This window comes from Melospiza melodia, chromosome 1, assembly GCF_035770615.1.
Source record: "Melospiza melodia melodia isolate bMelMel2 chromosome 1, bMelMel2.pri, whole genome shotgun sequence".
Classification (NCBI taxonomy): Eukaryota; Metazoa; Chordata; class Aves; order Passeriformes; family Passerellidae; genus Melospiza; species Melospiza melodia.
The window spans coordinates 17,189,982-17,208,526 of NC_086194.1; the positions used below are offsets into that span (position 1 = coordinate 17,189,982).

General features: G+C 39.7%; 1 protein-coding gene across 11 annotated transcripts in view; it reads left to right on the forward strand.

The window, feature by feature from the left end:
• Positions 1-18,545, forward strand: part of ABI1 (abl interactor 1) — a 77,285-nt gene that overhangs the window by 35,045 nt on the left and 23,695 nt on the right. For all 11 annotated transcript variants that reach the window (XM_063149608.1, XM_063149618.1, XM_063149546.1 and 8 more), the window contains exon 3: positions 13,784-13,960. In XM_063149608.1, coding sequence (XP_063005678.1) covers positions 13,784-13,960 — 177 coding nt within the window. The remainder of the gene's footprint in view (positions 1-13,783; positions 13,961-18,545) is intronic.

Here is an 18,545-nt window from a genome sequence, read left to right on the forward strand (position 1 = left end):
CCAGTCTTCTTTTTCCTGCCATTATCTTGTGACAAACAGTGTTTTGTTCTCTGCCCCCTGTTCCCTGAATTGTGGGCTCAGTTATCCTGGAGACAAGGTCTTGAAAACTGCAGACTTCCAGCTGCTTCTTTGACTGGCTTCATTCTCTATGTCTTCTCCAGGGGCTAATGCTCTGCTTCTCCCCAAGTGTTTGCAATCATATTTGATCAATATGCTAATAACTGCACAGTGGAAGTTGCTGATTCTGAGCACATTACCAGTCTAATGAATTGACTGTAGCAATAGTTGAATGATACATTAAGCAGCAGGGACCTAGTGGTGTGCCTGTGTCTCTCTGCCTACACACAAGACACTCTTCAAGACTTGCCCTGTCTCTTAACCTGCCATCAGGCTGCAGTGTTTGTGTTCAGTTGCTCTTGCACAGGACAAAGTCAAGATCTCAATTTTGGGTGTGTGCCTGTGCAGGCCTGAGGTGTGACCCAGATGGAGGGGCTGATTTATGGCACAGCTTCTTGGGCCAGGCTCCCTCTGCCAGTAGGGCCTGCCTTAGGTAGAAAAAGTTTAGGGTGGATAAGGTTGTGGCTCAGTATGGGGTAAGTGCTGCTGGGACTTCTGAGGCTATCTGGATGTTACCAAGGGACAGAACTGCAGTATTTCATTTCAGTTGCGGCCAAGGGTTGGGAGGCTAAGGGAAATCCATTTACAGAAACAATGTGCAACTTCCTGCTTGAGTTGTGTGTGGGAATAAAAATGGCAATAGAGAATTAGAGCAAGTTTAGCAATTCCATCTCTGCCTTGGCCCTTCCTTCCCACTTTGTTAAACTGGTAAATGTCATACATGCTGGCGATTTGCTTGTCTGTCTTCTGCTTTTACTTAATATATCCCAAATTGCAAGAAGTCTGTATGACTCAGTCCAAAATAGTAGCACAGTCCTAGGAAACATGTGAGGGCGTTTTTGTCAACTCTCCTTTTTTGCCTGAGTATCTTAAGCTTGAGCTGATGGAAGTTCATAATACTTCTAATCTTGTCCTGTGTTGATGTACCTTCTTGCTGAAGGGTGTTTGAGACAGGACAGGCAGAGTAAGGAAGTGGATCCATTTTGTTCTATGTTTGTCTCTGAAAACGAAAGCAAGAAGCAGACCCAGATTGTTTTGGTACTCAAGGGACATGGAAGGACTCTTTGCTACAAGAATATGCAGAAGACAGTAATATGAGTAGAGTAAGTGAACTGTAAAGTAGAATATGTGTACTGAAAACTTTTAGATTGGAATCTGTAGTGGCTGAGGATTGTTCCTGCCGCCGTATTTTACTGATGGGCAGGAGGATGAGGAAACAAATCCTTGTTGTTGTTTATCACTCCATTGGAGTAGCACCTTGTAGTGCTGCAACAAAGTTGTTTGCTGTAGCATCTTGCCAACATTTTTATTAAAAAAATCTTTTAAAAGAAGTCCAAGAACTTTAGTAGTTCTCTTCTGGACAAAGTGGAATATTCTACTCTTGAACATTTAGGAAATGAGAAATAGACATTTCATGTAGGGTAAGCTGTGTTTGTGGCACTAATGCAAGCAGGTTTGTGGTGTAGATAGTGTGACCTTTAACCACGTGATGGCTGTTGAATTAATACTCCTGAGTTAGTCCTGGTGCAGTGCTGACCCAGCTGAAAACAGCACATGTTCCAGTAGCTTGTATCACTGCCATCAGGTGACATGATCAAAGAGGGATAGAAGGAACATTGTGCCTTGGGTGATTTGTAATCAGACTGTATCTGCAGGTAGCTAAAGGATACCCATCGTAATTCCAACATGTTGTCCTTGTTTTATGTGTGTGGGAAACAGTCTCTGAGAACTGTCAGACATCTGTCAGAACTTAGACATCTCATAGGCCCTGAATTCATGTGGAGAAGGGGCATGCTTGGGAGAGGTGTTTTTGTGTATGTGTATTTTTTTTGTTGGTTTTAGGTCATTTGCTAGTTGGAATTTTCTTGTTTTAAGAAAAATGTGTCTGAAAATTAATCCAGACCACTTTCAAGTAAATACATGTGATAAATGAGAATAGCTTTTATGTGTGACATTTTTTACTCTTTAGCATAATAATTATTTTGAAATATACAATAAGTCCACTATCCCATCCAAATAACATAACCGTTATTATTGGAAAAAATTTTATTTTTGCTATTAGAGCTGATTAAATAAAGCACTGAAGAGGTGATGCATTAAGGCTAAGGCAATATTAGCTCACTTTCTTTTGGCGTGGGTTTTGTTCCATGCTCTTCCCAATTTGACTTGCCAACTTACAACTAAATGTGAAGCATTGAGTTTTGGGCTTTTTTTTATTTGTTGTTCAGACATGAGCATTCTGACTCATCATTGTTACAGCTTTATCAGACTCTTACCTCAGACAAACTTTCAGAAAATTCAGACTTGTTCTGTTGAGTTTATTTTTCATAGGCTTTTTTTAGATGGTTTCCTTTTCAGCCACCTGCAGTGCTCTTTGCAATTGCACATGTTCATCTCCTATGAAGTTGCTTTTTTTGGCACACAAAATGCTTTTCGTTTGACATACAGTTTTGTTCTACTCCCATGGTGGTTCTTAGTGAGTCCAAACTACCGAAGAAGCCATTTAATTTTTCCTTTCTGTTGTGCTTTCCTACAGTCAAAAATATATTTAGGTTTGTATGTTTTGTTTAATTCTAGACAAGTGCATTGCTTCCAGTAAGGAAAAGGACTCAGTCAGCTACTTTAAGATGCTGGAACTCTTATATGGAAGCTTGCATAAGCATATTTCTTTTTCTTCTTTTTTTCTTTTGAATTGACTTAGTCATGCACATCTTCAGGAATACCCAGAAAAAAAAAATTGAAGTTACTGATATCTAATTTCACAGACTGAAATACACTTACACATACAGCTGGAATTTTGACTTTGCATAATCAAAAGCATTTATCTGCTCTTTAGGGCTGAATACAAATGCACCATGGCTGCACATCCCAAATGTTATTCTGTCAAAAATCCATCGGATTGTACTGTTGAAACACTTCTCTTTTGAAGTGTCTTCCAATTTAAAGACTGATTTTAATCAGCAACTGGTGTTAGTTAAGCATTGAAATGTCTGTTCAGTTCACTGTGTAGAGCACTAGAGGAGAGGGGGTGGACCTTGGGAGTTCTCTTATTGGGATCCTGTCTTGGTGAAGGGGAAGTGGTGGGCTAGAGGAAGGGCTGAGTAAAAGAACTGACATTCAGAAAGATGTTTGTGGCAGTGTGAAACTCAAGTGAATGGTTACCAGTTGTTAATTTGCCATGTGCTGTAGTTTTGATCTGATGCAGAGCTGGGTCTGTACTTCCTGTTGTGCTGTGCTTCTGAAGTGATTGGGTGTGGGGTTCAGCCTCAGCTCAATCTGCTGCAAATACTGGAAACCATATTCTAGAGTGATCAGGGATTTTGTGTCAGAACAGGGAATAACACCATGGAAGCTGTTTCTTTCTCTTCCCCCACTCCTGACATTGGATGCTGAAAAGCATAGACTTTAGGAGGCAAGTGGAGATAATTGCCTTGTCTCCTCTTCTGTCTTCCCACAGAGATTTACATTAGTGATGCATTTTTTCTGTTTATTATACTCAAGCTCTTGAAGAAGGTATTGAAATAGCAGTTGCATTTGAAAGAAAAGAAGCTTATCTAGAACACAAAAAATATGTTGTACTCCATATAAACATGTATCACGGGTCATTGGAGAGCTAGTGTTTCTTTTTTTTTAGTGAATAATGTTCATAACAGACTTCTTACTGCAGTGTATGTACATTTAGTTTGCTCAAATGGCTAAAATTGACAGTAGGTTTTGCCAAAGCACAGGAAGTGTTACCTGTGACTCACTTGTGTGCTTTTTCATTAGCAATTAAAAACATCGGTGGAAAGTGTTTAACAGAGAAATTGAGGCTGTCACTGTGTGTCACTGTGCCCAGAGCAGGCAGCTATGGCAGTGCTGCCTGTACCTGTGCCCACCTGTGCCCTGTCTATTCCTGGTGCAGGTGCACAGCTCCAAGCACAAGCAGCAAAGCTCTCACTTGGCACAGAGCAGGAAGTCTGGCAGAGCCGGGAATAGAACTTCAGTCTGCTGTTTTCCAGGCTCTTGCTTTTAGGCCCAGCCCCATCCCACCCCTTCCCTGGCTGACATGCTGGCAGACAGCCGCCTCCTGCGTGCGGGGCCAGCTGCTGCTGCAGCGCTGTCTGACCTCCATTCTCCAGATGTTTGAAGTTCCATTTCCCCCATGCTTATGTGAACTTTAGCAAAGTGCTTCTGGCATTTCACCAATGCAGCGGAGAGGAGGGAGGGCTGTTGTCTTAACTGTTTTCTTTCTTTCTATAAGAGGGGCCTCTCTAGAGCTGTTAAAAATCTCTTCCTCTGCAGGACTCAAACTCCATTTGCCTTCAGTTGCCATCTGCCAGTCTTACTTCCCACATTCCTCTCCCTGTTCCCAGACATGCTCTGTGGACCTCCCCTCCTTATGCTCTGTGTTGACATCATCTTCCTCTCAGTTGGGGAAAGTGGGGAGCAGGGCGTGAGGATGTGATGAGACTTCCTTGTGTCTCTCCAAAGATGTTTCTCATTCATAGACCCTAATTCTGTGAGGTGGCATTTCACAGGTGAGACCTACTGGCTTCTGTCAGGTGCCCCATTTTATCTGATCACCCTCTCACATGAACATGCCTGAAATAACCATTAAGAGAATAATGTGAGAAGCTTCTTTCCTTCAGTGCTGTCTGAGGGATGAATATGTATCCTCCATAGCAGTCCTCCCACTTGCACTTGGCACCAGGAAAGAAGAAGCAGGCATGAACTCAAGTCTGGCTCTTGGACAAGTGGGCTGATTTCTTTGCTCTGATTCCTGTCCTAGAATGCCGTGTACCCGCTTCCAGCCCCTCTGGTCTGTCCTTGCCCTGTGTCCCCTTTCTGATCAGCTTCTCCAGAAGAATGCATGACTAGATTTGCCAATAGGGTACTCTGAAAAGCATCTATAGAAATAATCCTTCAGCTGAATAAGTCTGTCTTTTTCCTTTTCTGTACTGTTGTATAGGTGTATGTGCCACTCCACAGGTTGTGTTGTGGAAACTGGGATCCAGTTGGGGTCCAATTCTCAGTGAATTCTAGTCTTCCTTTTGGAAGAAAGGCTAATGGTGGGGCTATTTGTCTATGGCTAGTAATCTTTAAGCCTGTTTCTCTATCTTCTGTTTTCGGTTTCTTGATTTTAACCACAGTTTTTTTCTTTTTTAAACACTTGTAAGCACATGTTCTGTTAGTCAGGAGTCAGGTTTTTGTTAAGTATGCCTTGAAGTAAATACAGCTTAAACTGGATATGAAACTATGTGCATTATTATTTTACATTCTGTGCTTCTGAATTCTAAAAACAGTACTGAGTGAATGGGATGTCTGTGGTGTACTTCACTACCTGACCACTCACCCCCTATAGCTGTCCTGATATCCCAGAAAAAAAATCTATGTGAAGTTATAAAATATCTTCAAGTGTTGCTGAAATCTGGTTTGCTTTATGCCAGCATCAATTGCTAGGAGAATCTGAGAAAGAATTGCTAGTGTATATAAAAAAGGTGTAAATTCTAAATCAGGGGCTAGCTCCACAGGATTAAACTGATATATAATCTATGTTCAGACATAGTTGAAGAAATACTGATAGACAGTCAAAATAAGGCCCACAATCAACACTTCTTAAACCTTTGTCTCCATTGGATAATATTAGTAAAATGCATTGTTAGCATTGTGATTTAGTTTATATATATATTTATGTATAGAAATGTATTTTGAAAGTGTACTATTATGTTTGAGTTACTTCTGGAAGTGGAACTTAGTATTTCTGTCATTATTTTTCCTTTGATCTCTCTAGTGGTTTTCCCCCTCTGCTGGTGACAAACATTTTATATGGACTGTGAAAGTTGCTGTATATATCTGTGTTGCTGGCCTTAGTTCATCATGTCAATCTGTGAAAGCTCTTGAATGTGAGCCCTCTGTGCAGGAAAAGGAAGGTGGCATATCAGATTACACGAGATATGGCTTATCTGGCTCCTCTAGCCTTTTACCTTAAGAGGCCTGGATTTACCAGGACTTCAGGAGATGAAGCTTTCTGGAGAGCCTGGCCTGCTATTGTCACTTGTGTCACTTGTCTGTATGTTGACAAGAATGTGTGAGAAACTTCTGTCTATAAACCTACCAAAAACATTGCCGTGTTTCCAGCTCTGGAAATACAACTCTTTAATCTATTTCAGTTGCCTCCTACATTGCCAGCACCCCATACAAAACAAACACACACGGTGAAACTCGGATGTCCAAATGCTTGAGAGTGATAGGAGACCTTAATTTCATGGTTCAAGTTCAAAAGGCATGGCAGGATATTCTGAGGATTCTCAAATGAATTTTTGTAGTGGTGTTTAGGCAGCTATTAGCCTTAGTGAAAATTGGATTGAAGGATTGTTTATGTGAAATAAAAAGGTCTTGAAATCCTTATGTTCTTAAAGAAATTTGGGGAACTGGAAAAAGCATCTCCCTTTTTATTTTCCTCCAGTAACTGTTGCTTGTTGCTAACACTGGGTTTCTTCTGTGGATTCACTGATAAATTGATAAATAGACAGTGCTTTAGCAGACTTGATTCTGGTTACTGTCCAAGAGGCTGTTAAAAATATCTTGAAATGGTCTCTTGAAGAGGGAATGGTAAAAAAGGCCACTCCCCTTTTTATTATGAAAGCGAAAGATGACCAGTATAAAGCTTCTAAAATGGTGCCTTCATATGAAATTTGTTCAAAGCTAACTAGGAACTTGAATTTCACACAATTGATAGCCAACTGGGCATAATAGAAGATTGCATCAGTCTTCTGCCTTAAGAGATAGGATTGACTCCCCTAGTCCCTGATAACAGGGCAGTACTTCAAAGTTTCTTTCATTTTTTTATATGCTTTTCAGTTGTTGGTTAACTTAGCCAGGTGTCTGTGCTGAAGAACTGGGAAGAGGCAAATGCTCACCAAATTGGCCAGTTTTGGTCTGTAACTGAGTTGGTGGGGTCACAGTTGAGGTATTCAAATAATTTCTAGTCAATGGAATCGGGGGTTACAGTTCCCAATGCCAGTACAGCCTCATACTTGGGGGACATCCCCATGGAATAAATGTGTGCACAGTGATGAACGAGGGTGGCCAATGCCACTTGTGCCCACACTCTGCTCTCCATGTGTCCTGTGAGGCCAGGCCTGCTTAGTGCTTGGGCTCTCCTGGACAAGAGAGAGAAGTAAACTATTTTGTTTATGTAGGTAAACTTCTTGAGTTTCTTGAACAGTATCTTGGTGGGGATCAGACCGTATGTAAACAATAGTTTCAAGTCAAATACTTGAGTTGCTAGTGCTTTCTTCAAGAGTTGGTGAAATAAGCAATTTGTAACATTGTGTAGATATCTGATTATACATTATGTCATAAAATCCCAAACTACTCACTTCAGCTTTTTCATGCCTGATGTGCCTTGAGCCCATAATTGTTCTTCTCTGTAGAATATTTATTTGCAGTTTAAATATGTTCACATTTCCCTGTGTTGAATTTTCTTTACAAAATAACAGCTTAAAATGGTGCTCTCACTGAAGTCAGCTGTCTGACTGAGCTCATTAAAGCTGGGGATTTTATTGTTCTTTTTGTAGGTCAAACTGACTTCTTTGCAGGTGGCCTGTGCAACGTGCATTGTCCAGGCCTCTTCAGTGCCTTTACTCAGCCATAACTCATTTATTTAAAAGGTCTTACTAAATATGCTTTCTTTCAGGAAGCAGCAGTGGAATAAACTTGTATTTCTAAAACAGAGCAAGTTGATGTTCTTGTTCTCACCAATTTATTTTCCTTTCAGGGAAGCTTATTGTATGAACTATATAGGAATACAATAAAGTCTCTAGTTTTGGAGAATAACACTGAGGGTTATATTAAAGCTGGGTTTAGGAACAGGTTGCAAAGTGTAAGGGCTTGGGTTGTTTTGTTTATTAAGGGATGCTGAAAGCACCTTAACATTTGTTTCTTCAGTTGTTTCCTTTGGTTAGTACACTTTATAGTCTGTGTGTGTGAACTTGTAGAAAATATTTGTTTGTGTTATAAAGTTTTTACCTATATGTATTTTACTGCTGTGTATGACCAATCAAATCTAAAGCTGTGACTAATTTTTTGTGGGGAGTAGAATGGATGCTACCTTTCTATTGAAATGTGAAGAGGTAAGCTTGGAATCCAGACAGTGCCAGAGTTTGAGGAAGGAAACAAAGCTTTCTCTGCACCACTCACTGTCCCATGCAATGCATAGTTCTGTTGACAAAGTTCAGTCTGACACCTGTGCCTTTGCCCAGTATTTTGTGTCACATCAGGCACAGTTTCTGCTGAAAGAAGTTACTGTATTTGATGGATTGCTGTGCTGTGATATGTCAAATCTAGTGTTCCAGTTGTCTTGTCTTTGACTAGAGGTCTTTGGGGTTCTTTTTCCTTATGTAATTCTTTTATCTTGTACTGTCAGCAATTCCCTTTGGTTAAGAGAATCTTGCTGTTCAGGTATAGAATGGATGAAGTGGTTATCTCCATTAACTTGGAATTCAATGATGCAGTGTTTAGCTTACAATCATTTAAAGTTAGAAGGGACCAATAAGGATCATTGAGTCCAATTCCTTAAAGCTCAGCCATATGACTTAGTGTCATCGAGGTGCTCCTTGAGCTCTGACAGGCTTGAGACCCTGAGTACTTCCCTGGGAAGCCTGTTCCAGTGACGAACCACCCTCTCAGTGAAGAATATTTTCCTGACATCCAGGCTGAAATTCCCCTGACATGGCTTCATTCCATTTCCTTATATCCTTATATCCTATTTCTGCTCAGCAGAGCAGATCAGCACCTTCCCTTGAGGTGCTGCCCACCTTGGGGAAGTTGTCAGCTGTGATGAGGGCACGCCTCAGCCTTCCCCTCTCAAGGCTGAAGAAGCAAAGTGACCTCAGCCACTTGTATGGCTTTCCCTTGAGAGCTTTCACCATCTTGTTCACCCTTCTCTGGACACACACTGATTTCAGTCTGTCCTTCTTGCACTGAGCTGCCCCAAAGTGCACACAGGACTTGAGGTGTGGAGCAGATTCCTGTGGGGGAGGTACAGCACCAAGTTTGTGCAGAACAGTTTGCTAAGCCTCAGGACCTGTGATTACAGCCAGTGCAGTAGGAAGATGGGGGTGCCACGTGGTTGCAGGTCATGCTGCTTGCATGGCTGATGTCTGAGCTTTGTTTGTATAATTGTAATTGTAATCTCTTCTGCTGACATTTAGGTATGTATAGCACTGATGCCCTGTAATCAGGGCTCTACTTGCCAGAAATAAAGTGTTAGTAAGAGACCCAACCCTATATTTAACTACAAACTGAAAAAGCAAAAAAGAGAAGCAATGTCAAAATTACAGAAAACTGTTGCTAGTAAGATTTGCTTAGTCTTCCTTGTCTCCTTGCTTTAGAGAAATTGGCATCTTATGGAAGTCTGTGGATTGTGATCCTACATTCCTTTTTCTCTGAGTGAGTTTAGGGAAAAATTGAAAAGTTACTGGCTTGCATCTCTGTGTGACACAGGGCATTTGTTTGTATGATATGAAAGTTCTTCAGAGTATTGCATGAAATGGCCTGAAAAGCTGTCATTAAAAGTAACCTTAGGATTTTTTTCTTTTTGGTCTTATGTGTTTGAATGTTACATTTTTAAGACCAAGGAAAAGTCTTTGAAGTGACTTTTTGCTCTTCCTTAAACTTGTAAGTTGCAGTGGTTCAAGAGAAAAGGATTTTGTTTTTCCTTTTTTATTTTAGTAACCCCATATGTGTGAGCTTTATTAAAATGTCTAGATACCCTTATATTAGCTTGGCCAGAGCTAATAGAGTTTCAGTCTCTATTTATTGTAAATTGTTTGTTCTGGGCTGGCATACCCTAGCACATGAGTAGAGTGGTGTCTGCAGCACAGGATAATAAAAGAACAACTATTTGCTGTATCATTGCTGTGCTTCACTTGGCCTTGAGGCTACTTCTAAGGAAGCAAACAGTTAAATTTTAACTCCACATCCTGTTGTTCAACTGTCTGCTTTTTTAAATTTTATATGATTTAAAGAAGACAAATATTGGAATCAGCTAATAATTAACAGTTCCTTCAACCTCCAGGCTTTTGGATTAGCTGGCATAGTCCCTGGCACTCAGTTGTAGTGGCAAAGGGGTTTGTTTGACGAGTTCATTTAAATTTGCTTCCCAAAGGAAACACATTGTGCTTCTGGAAAGACTGTCTTTTCTCTCTTCTCCAAATCAATACAAAGCTGGGCTTTGTCTCACTAGGAGTGAAAATCCCTGCCCTTTCCCCCAAATTTTAAATTATGCTATGTATTTGTTTCAGCATAGGTCAAAGATACCTGAAGCTGGTCTGACTGCTTGCAAGTGCCTGTTAGCCTGTGCTAACCCATGCCAGTTAGCCATACTTTGTTCCTCTCCATCTTTATCTAAAAGTAGGTTTTGTGCATGAAATCCCAAACCAACTACTGTTCAGCTGTCTTGTTGCCATATCAGAACAAGCACTCATAGCTGCAGATGTCAGGTGTGACCAGAGCTTTGGGAATGGTCTGTTTTGGCTGTTACCTGGTATATGTGGCTTGTCTTTCTTGGAAATTTAACTGTTGACTGGCTGGAAAGCTTTGCTATCCTACCAAAAATTGCTTGTGTGTTGAGTTTTTCCTCTTTTGAAAGTGAAAGATATCACGTATGACTAAACAATAAACCTCCACATGAACATCAAGCAGATAGAAATGAAAATAGAAGAATGACCAATTGTTGTGTGCTTTGTTTTACATAATGTTCACATAAGACTTAATAATATACAGATCTAAAAAAAGCCCAATAATTTCTTGAAGAGGTAAGATGCTGTCTGGTAGCTCTGACAGGCAGCCTATTGCTCTGGGCAAAGCATATGCTGTGAGCCTTTGCTTTGCATAGGGGTAAAATCCTGCCTTGCTTTTCCAGTGCACCAGATGTGGTAGGAGTTGAAGTCTTGTTTGCTTTGAACAGCAAATTAGTCTCTTACACAGGCATATCTGAATGCCTTTCAGGATTTACATATGTGCCCTGTTGCTGGCCCTGCACTGTGATGCAGTACTCTTTTTTTTTCTCACTGAAATTCATGCCAAGACCTTACAAATCACTGTTCCATACGTAATTTTGGATAAGCTGTCTGATAAAATTAATATATAGTGTTTTCCTGTTCTAAGAGGTATTTTCATTAACAGCAATTTGTTGCAGTATTACTTGAGTCAGTTTCCAAAGCATGTATGGTACAGGATCTGTTCCTGGAATTTCTTATCCTCTGTTCCAGTAGCTTACAGAACTTTCATTGTGAGGAGAAGTCAGTTTCATGGACTACCTGCTAGAAAAAGATGTGGTTTTTTTGTACTCTGAAGGGCTTTGTTTTGTTTTGTCTTTTATCTTTTGCTGTCAGTGTTAAGAGAACTCTTAGCATAAAGATGCATTTTTGTCCATCCACTGAACAAAAAATGAGTTTCTTAGTAACAACAGGTTTGGTTTGTGAGGATTAAGTAGAAGCATGGATTTATTTCTAGGGACCTAGCTGTATTTCAAGAACCCTACTTTGAAACATTGTTGTATGTTTTTTAAATTGATGTTCTCAGCCTCCTAAATTGCTATGTTATTCAGGGGGCTTTAAAATTGGTGCTTTTTCTCTCACATGCGGTCCTCATGTATTACAAAATATGGAGACTTGTTTATTATTTAAGAGTTTTGTAAGACAGTTTGAGACCTGCAGTTATCATTGAACAGAAAGGTTCTGGTTCTGCAGAAAAATTGGAAGAGAGATGAACATGTAGCACAGCCCTTATAATTCTTTCAGCAAGATCAAGAAAACACTGAAAAGGCAGAACTAATATATATGTTTCAGTCTCTGAAAGGAAAAGGACAAATAATAGCTGCATTTGAAAAATAATTATTAGACTAATCTCATTCTTTAGACTTCATCCTCTTATCTGTGAAATTGGCTGCCAGAGAAAACATGGGTGCAGTGGGTGGTACCTGATACTGATGTAGGTAAATACTTGATGTATTGGACTGTCTTATTTGGAAAGGCATTTTTAAAATTCCCGACTTAGGGATTTTTCAGAATGTGAGCATTTAGAACAATAAAGTTTGTTCCAAAGTTTTCCTGGGATATTTAATTAATTTATTCCATATAAGCTAATGCAGACATACACACTTAATGTCTTGCATTGCTTTGGAAAATTGCAACTCTTATTTCTATGAAGATTCTGTGTGCTTTCAAAGTAAAAGAACCTTTTGCAGTGTTACAAGTAGTCTGTTATTTAGCTGAAGCTGTGAAAACAAGATTGCTTGGTATCACTGTTCTCAGGTGCTTCTCTACCTGTATTCCTGCTTGTAATCTGCAATGCTGCCTATCAGAACTGTTAAGGAAGGGTCTTACATTTTTATGTCTTTGTGTTGTCAGGATAATTTAAGATTATTTGAGCATGTGCACCAGTTAATGAAAAAGACAGTTCAGCTGAAGACATTTCATTTCACAGTGACCGCTGAATGCTGGCTTTCCTAGAAATGTTAATTTCCTGAATACTAATCTTGCTTTTTTTATCTTGCCTCATATAGGAGCAGAAATATCAGCTAATTTTGTCCTGCATCTTTGACTTTCCTTCACTAAACAAAACCTTGCCCATCACAATATTCATTTTATATTAAACCATTTCTAGATATGTACCAAAATGAGGTAGGATTTAGGATGACAAGGATTTTTCTTTCTTTCTGAACCTTCACCTTTTTTTTTCTGTGATAGCCTTTCTAGGAAGAATTGATGCTTATAGACTAAGATTGGTTTTCCTCTGTGGATAAAGTGGTGGCTTGAGAGGTTTTGCTCAAAGGGGCATTTTGTTGTCAGATACCATCTCCTTCAATGAGATCCTGAGGTTCTAGTAGGTACTTAAACCAGTACATTCAATCCCTGAATCTCGAAATAGGCTTCCTAGAAATGGGATTTCTGTGACATCCAATGCTTGATTTGCCTTTGTTCTTCAGCTAGGGCTTAAGCTGTGATTATATTCCATGTAGAAGAATGTGTCTGTTATGTGAAGCTTAGTCTGATTTTTCACAGACTGCTGGACTGATCTTTATCTCCTTTTTTTTCTGAATAAAATGTAGTGTACTTTATATTCCTTTACTTGCATCTTTAAAGCTTTATTTTATTCTTTCAGTAAAACTGCTATGAGCAGTATGACTGAAACTAGCCCCAGTGCTGAAATTGGTCCCTACTAGTGCAGACTCTCACTCTGATATGCACTGATGGCTTTGCTGAAAGAAATTACCACACAGACTTCCCAAGCTGAGTCCCCTCCGGGGCTCTGAGCAAATTGCTTAGCTTGTCTGTCCTGGTTTCCCAGCTGTGGAGATGGAGTAATTTATTTCTAGTGTCAGCCATAAGAACACTGAGGGTTAATCTGTCAGGACTGTATCTGCATAGTGTCTTTAGGGTGTCAAAGGAATAACATATAATTGTAATTTTATTATTAATATTGATTATTTCATTAAGGTGTAATTTTCTTACAAGGTTTGTGTAGATTAAACTCATTTCATCAATAAACTGGCATCCTTCCAGCAGCATTAACATTCAGACTCTTTGTCTAACAGTGAAACCTAAACATGTAGCTAGCTCTGTAAAGAAAACAGCAAATGCCTAAAGAAACCCATACTTTCTTGTTTTTAATCTAGACTGTGGACATCCATAAAGAAAAGGTGGCTCGCAGAGAGATAGGCATTTTGACGACCAATAAGAACACATCAAGAACTCACAAAATTATAGCACCAGCGAACATGGAACGTCCTGTAAGGTATATTCGAAAACCTATAGACTACACGGTGCTGGATGATGTTGGCCATGGCGTGAAGGTAAGAATTCCTGGACACTTGAGGACCAAAAATAAAACAGACCAGGAGGCAGGGTCGGGGCAGAATGTTACTGGTACTAAAATGTGTAGCTCCTTTATGGTAGGAAGGGTGATGGGTGTGATGTGCTCCCACATACAAACGTTTCAATAACATAATGGATTGGTTTACAGTGAGGGTTTTTTGAGCAATGTTTTCCTTACCCTTGTGACTGTTAGTGACAGTCACAGTGTCAGGAAATAATGGCTCATCATCTTAGGCTAATGACTTGTCAAAAAAGCCATGACTGACTTTTAAAATTATCACTACTTCCTCCTCTGCCTTAAGTTATCACTGCCACTCAGTTTTTCTCAATAACTAAAGAAATAAAGGAAGTCATCTCTTATGGGGAAGTTGGCTGGTGGAGTTGGGGATTTTTGGTAGGTCAGAAGAAAAAGGGGCAGCTAGTTTGCTTTTAGATCTCAGTGGCTTTTGATGTCTTACTCCCATTGGACAGCCTAACTTTCCTTTTCTCTAAATAAAAACCTTAGTAAGATAATGTCTACCTCTCTTGAAATGGTTGTAGATGGAATGAATTAATATAACGCCATTTGCTCCTGGTTATCTTTTTGTAAAAAATACTTTTGTATCCCTCTAGACCATGTGTTCAAGGTATATTCAGTTTGCAACAATCTTCTCTTGGATGGCATTTATTCAAAACCTATGTATCCTCTAAAGGATAGCACATGCCTTGATGTTCTCTGGTCAGTGACTTGTGCAGCTCTATCAGCCCATCAAGTGCCCTTTGAATTGCTGAGCTTGAGGAAAGGATCTTTGGAATGACTTGGCACAGCAGAGACCAGGGAACCTCCTGCTTCATCATAGCCCTCCAAATGTCCACAGGAGTCTAATTCCAGCACAAGTTAGAAAGCAGTTCTATACCATGACAGCTGTAGACTATGAATTAATGTAGTGACTTCAGGCTACCTGATTTTTTTTAGTTTATAGGTGAACCTGTATTAAGCCTGTAACCCAGGATTGTTTTTCAGTAATAAATTAAGCCAGTCTTGATGAATAAGTGTTGTGTAGAAGCCTGACACAGACAGATGTATTCTGAATTGCTATAAAATAGAAACATTGGAGTCAGAGAAACTGATGATTTTTCAGTACAGGCTGCATTTGAGGAGAATGTTCTACGAATAGAGAGTACAGAAATTCAATGTCAGGTTATTGGTTTCTGCATTTAAGTGCTCCAGGGATCAAGTGCTGTAGAAGACTTTAAAAGTCAAATAATTACTGTTAGTCTCTGAAATTGATGCTTTGCTGAACTACTTGTGTTATGCAGACTCAAAACAGGTTGTTTGATCTATGTAGGCTGAGGTTATTAAGGGTTAGCTGTTGCATCTTCCAATATCAGTATTTGCTTTTGGGAGTACTACTGCCTTTATTCATGTAACCCTCTTTTTTTAGTGGGTGCTGTTTACTCATTTCTAGGTAGTTCTTATGGAATGGTTTTGGTAAAGGGTTTTTTTGAAGATTAGTTGTTTATTCTATACTGAAAGCTTGGTCTTTTCAGAGGTAAAAAAGCCTCTAGTAATAACCAAATGGCCAACTCAATTACAAGACAGCTGCAAATTATATCTTGATATTGTTTATTTGAGTGACTTGCTTAAGTCTGTTTTACACCTGTCAAAGGTATGAAACACTTGGTATTTTCTATGTAAAGTTGTTATACAAATGAAATAAACTGCCAGCCAGACCTCAGGTATGTAGTTCAAGGTGGCTGCCATGTGTTAGAGACACTGTTGAAAAGAGTGTCTGATCTTAATGACACAATTAAATGTTTTAGCTGTCCTATTACTTGGGTTCCAAGAGTGTGACACACATTAAGGTTCTGATGGAAGTAGCTTACTTAGTCACCTAGATGTAGGCACTGATGTTACCAGAAAATCAAACCAAAACAACTTCAGGAGCTGGATCAAGTCCTGTTGGAAGTCAGCACAAAGGAAGATGATGCTGAGAATCTGAGTTGCCTCTTGAATCTACAGTTAGGGGAGAACATTCAATAAACTGAATTACAAACTTGTCTCGTCTGGAGTAGTCTTAAAAGATGCTTCAGTCTCTGTTAAGTCTTATTTTCTTGGGCAAAGATTTCACCCCAAGTTGGACAGCAACATGTCCAATAAGGCCTTAGAAAGCACGTTTTTCTAGAGAAAAAGAAGTTTGAGATCTGCTTAGAACAGTTGTCAGTTTGATTAACTTGCAGATCCTTGAATGTTTTCTGTTTTACCAGCTGTCAGTAAGATACAGTGCATATATTGGCATTTAGGTATTAAATAAAAATTATACAACGCTTTGAAATCTACAGATGACAATTTATTGCTGTTAGTGGGACTGTTCTGGTGTAGGATTTGATAAAGAAAGGAAAAATACAAGGAGGAGAAAACAAGGATATTGGATTCAACTGGATTATACCCTGTCTCTGCTTCTATGTATTTAAATATTGATCCTAGGAAAAATGTTGTTTAAATTTGTAGTATATTTTATAGGGTGATCCTGAATTGTTTCATATGGAAAGTGCAGATAAAAATAATGTCTCACAGAGTTAAATAATGAAATTAGGGAGGTGTGTAATCCTCAGGGTAGATGCTGTCTTCACCATATGTCTTCCGTCTGTGCAAATGCAAAACCACCTCGTGTGTATACTCACACTTCATTTTCTTTGTCTCTGCTTGTCGTGGCTGTGTAGAAAGGATGCAAAAGCAGATGCATGTGCTTGGGGCATGGAGAAGGGCTCTGCATGCCCCCTGTGTCTCCCATGCATGCAGCAATTTCTGTGGGGGTGGCAGTGGTGGGGAAGCAGCTGCTCTCCACAGCAGTTTCCTCACTGATGGGAGACACTTCCTTGGAAGGCAGTGCTGTCTCCTCCAGCACAGTCTGGCTTGAAAAGCTTTTGTGGAGCGTCCTAGGATCACAGGTGCTTTCTCCTTCAGCCTGAAACCTCCATGGCAGCCCCAAAGTGCCCCAGCTGTTGCACTCCCTGCCCTTCCCTTTGCAGGGACAGATACAGACAATGTCTCCAAAAGTTGCTTTTTTTAAAAATACACGTGCCTATGAAGCTGAGGCTGACATCAGTCCAAATCAGGAGGGCTTTTTAAGTTGGTTTGCTAGGAAGAAGGCTTTCCTTTGCATTACAAATATATGTTGATGGCTCCAAGAATCACACAGGGAGACGTTTTTGCTGGTCTGTTAAATGGTTGCTCAGCTGTCACCCTCAGGCATAGGGGAATGTAGCTAAAGTAATTCTTTGTAAACAAGAGTAAGTGTTGTTATCTACCTTCCTGTGTAGAGCTTGGTTCAAAATTATTAGGCAGAGGCTACTTTAACATTTCCTTCCTCCTCTTCTCTTTTTTTTCTTTGTGCAAGGAAAGAAAAAAAATACTGTGCCAGCAAATAAATAGGTCAAACACAATTACTCATACAGAAAATCCTTAGTTGAAGAGCAGGGAGAAGGAGGAAGCTTTGGAAGCTGCCTTAAAAGCCTTAAATTTCCACTTAAAAACCAAACTCAAATTGGCCTTTGAATTTATAATAATCTTCTTTTTGAATAGAAGGCAGGTGGAATTGCAGCAATTTGTAAAATGGCAGCTAAGCAGGAAATTGAAGTGATGATGCCTTGTGGTTAAAGGCAGGTAAAATGTTGAGTGCATGCCTAATTGAAATGCCCAATAGCTGTAATCGGATCAAGTTTATTTTATGGAACTAATAGTTCTTGAAAACCAAACTTCAATTGTATATGAAGATTGATCCCTTTTCAGTTTTATTTGTAAGGAAAAAAATTGTAATTTTGTCACCATAAAGAAATTTTCATTTGGCACATGACAGCTGTAAGAAGCTTTTGTGCCCAGAAAGTTAAACAGGAGTTAAGCATTCAGAAATCTTTCTCAAGCAAATGGAAGTTGGAAGGACTCCCTTAAAGTAGGGATTGGGTCAGAACTTGACAAACACTAAGCTTAGAGAAGGGAGTCTTGCTCTTACCCTTCTCAGCTTGTCCTACTTGTCTGCAGTCCATGCTTATATCTGTCTCAGTCCAAAACGAAAATGCAGATGAGATACTGATGGGAGAGTGAAAGGCTACCTAATCAAGCTTACTTACCCTTTAGGATAAGACTTTTTATGTGTAGCTGCTGGAATATTAAATTTTAAATAATTCACTCTAATAAAACCCAAGTGAGATAGAGATTCTGAGCTGGAGCTGCTGCTGCCTTTGTCCCTTCCCAGCCTCTGTCAGACATTCACGCTTCAAAGGATGTCATGTTGCCAATTTCATTAATGTCACATCATCCCTCTGGGGTCAGGCCAAACAGTAAATGTTGCTGTAGGGTAAAGAATGCTTCTCTGGGGGAAAAAGGAGCTTCCTGTTGCCAACTCTAATGACTCTGTTGTGAGTGTTAACACTGTGTGCTTTCCATAGGGCACTTGCTGCTGGAAAGTCAGAAGTGTGCCCAGTGTCATCTGACCTAATGTAGGTTTCAAGCCTTTCAGCTTGCAAAAGAAACTCAACACTTAGAGGTCTCTTTATTTTCTAATTTTTTATGCTAGTCTTAGT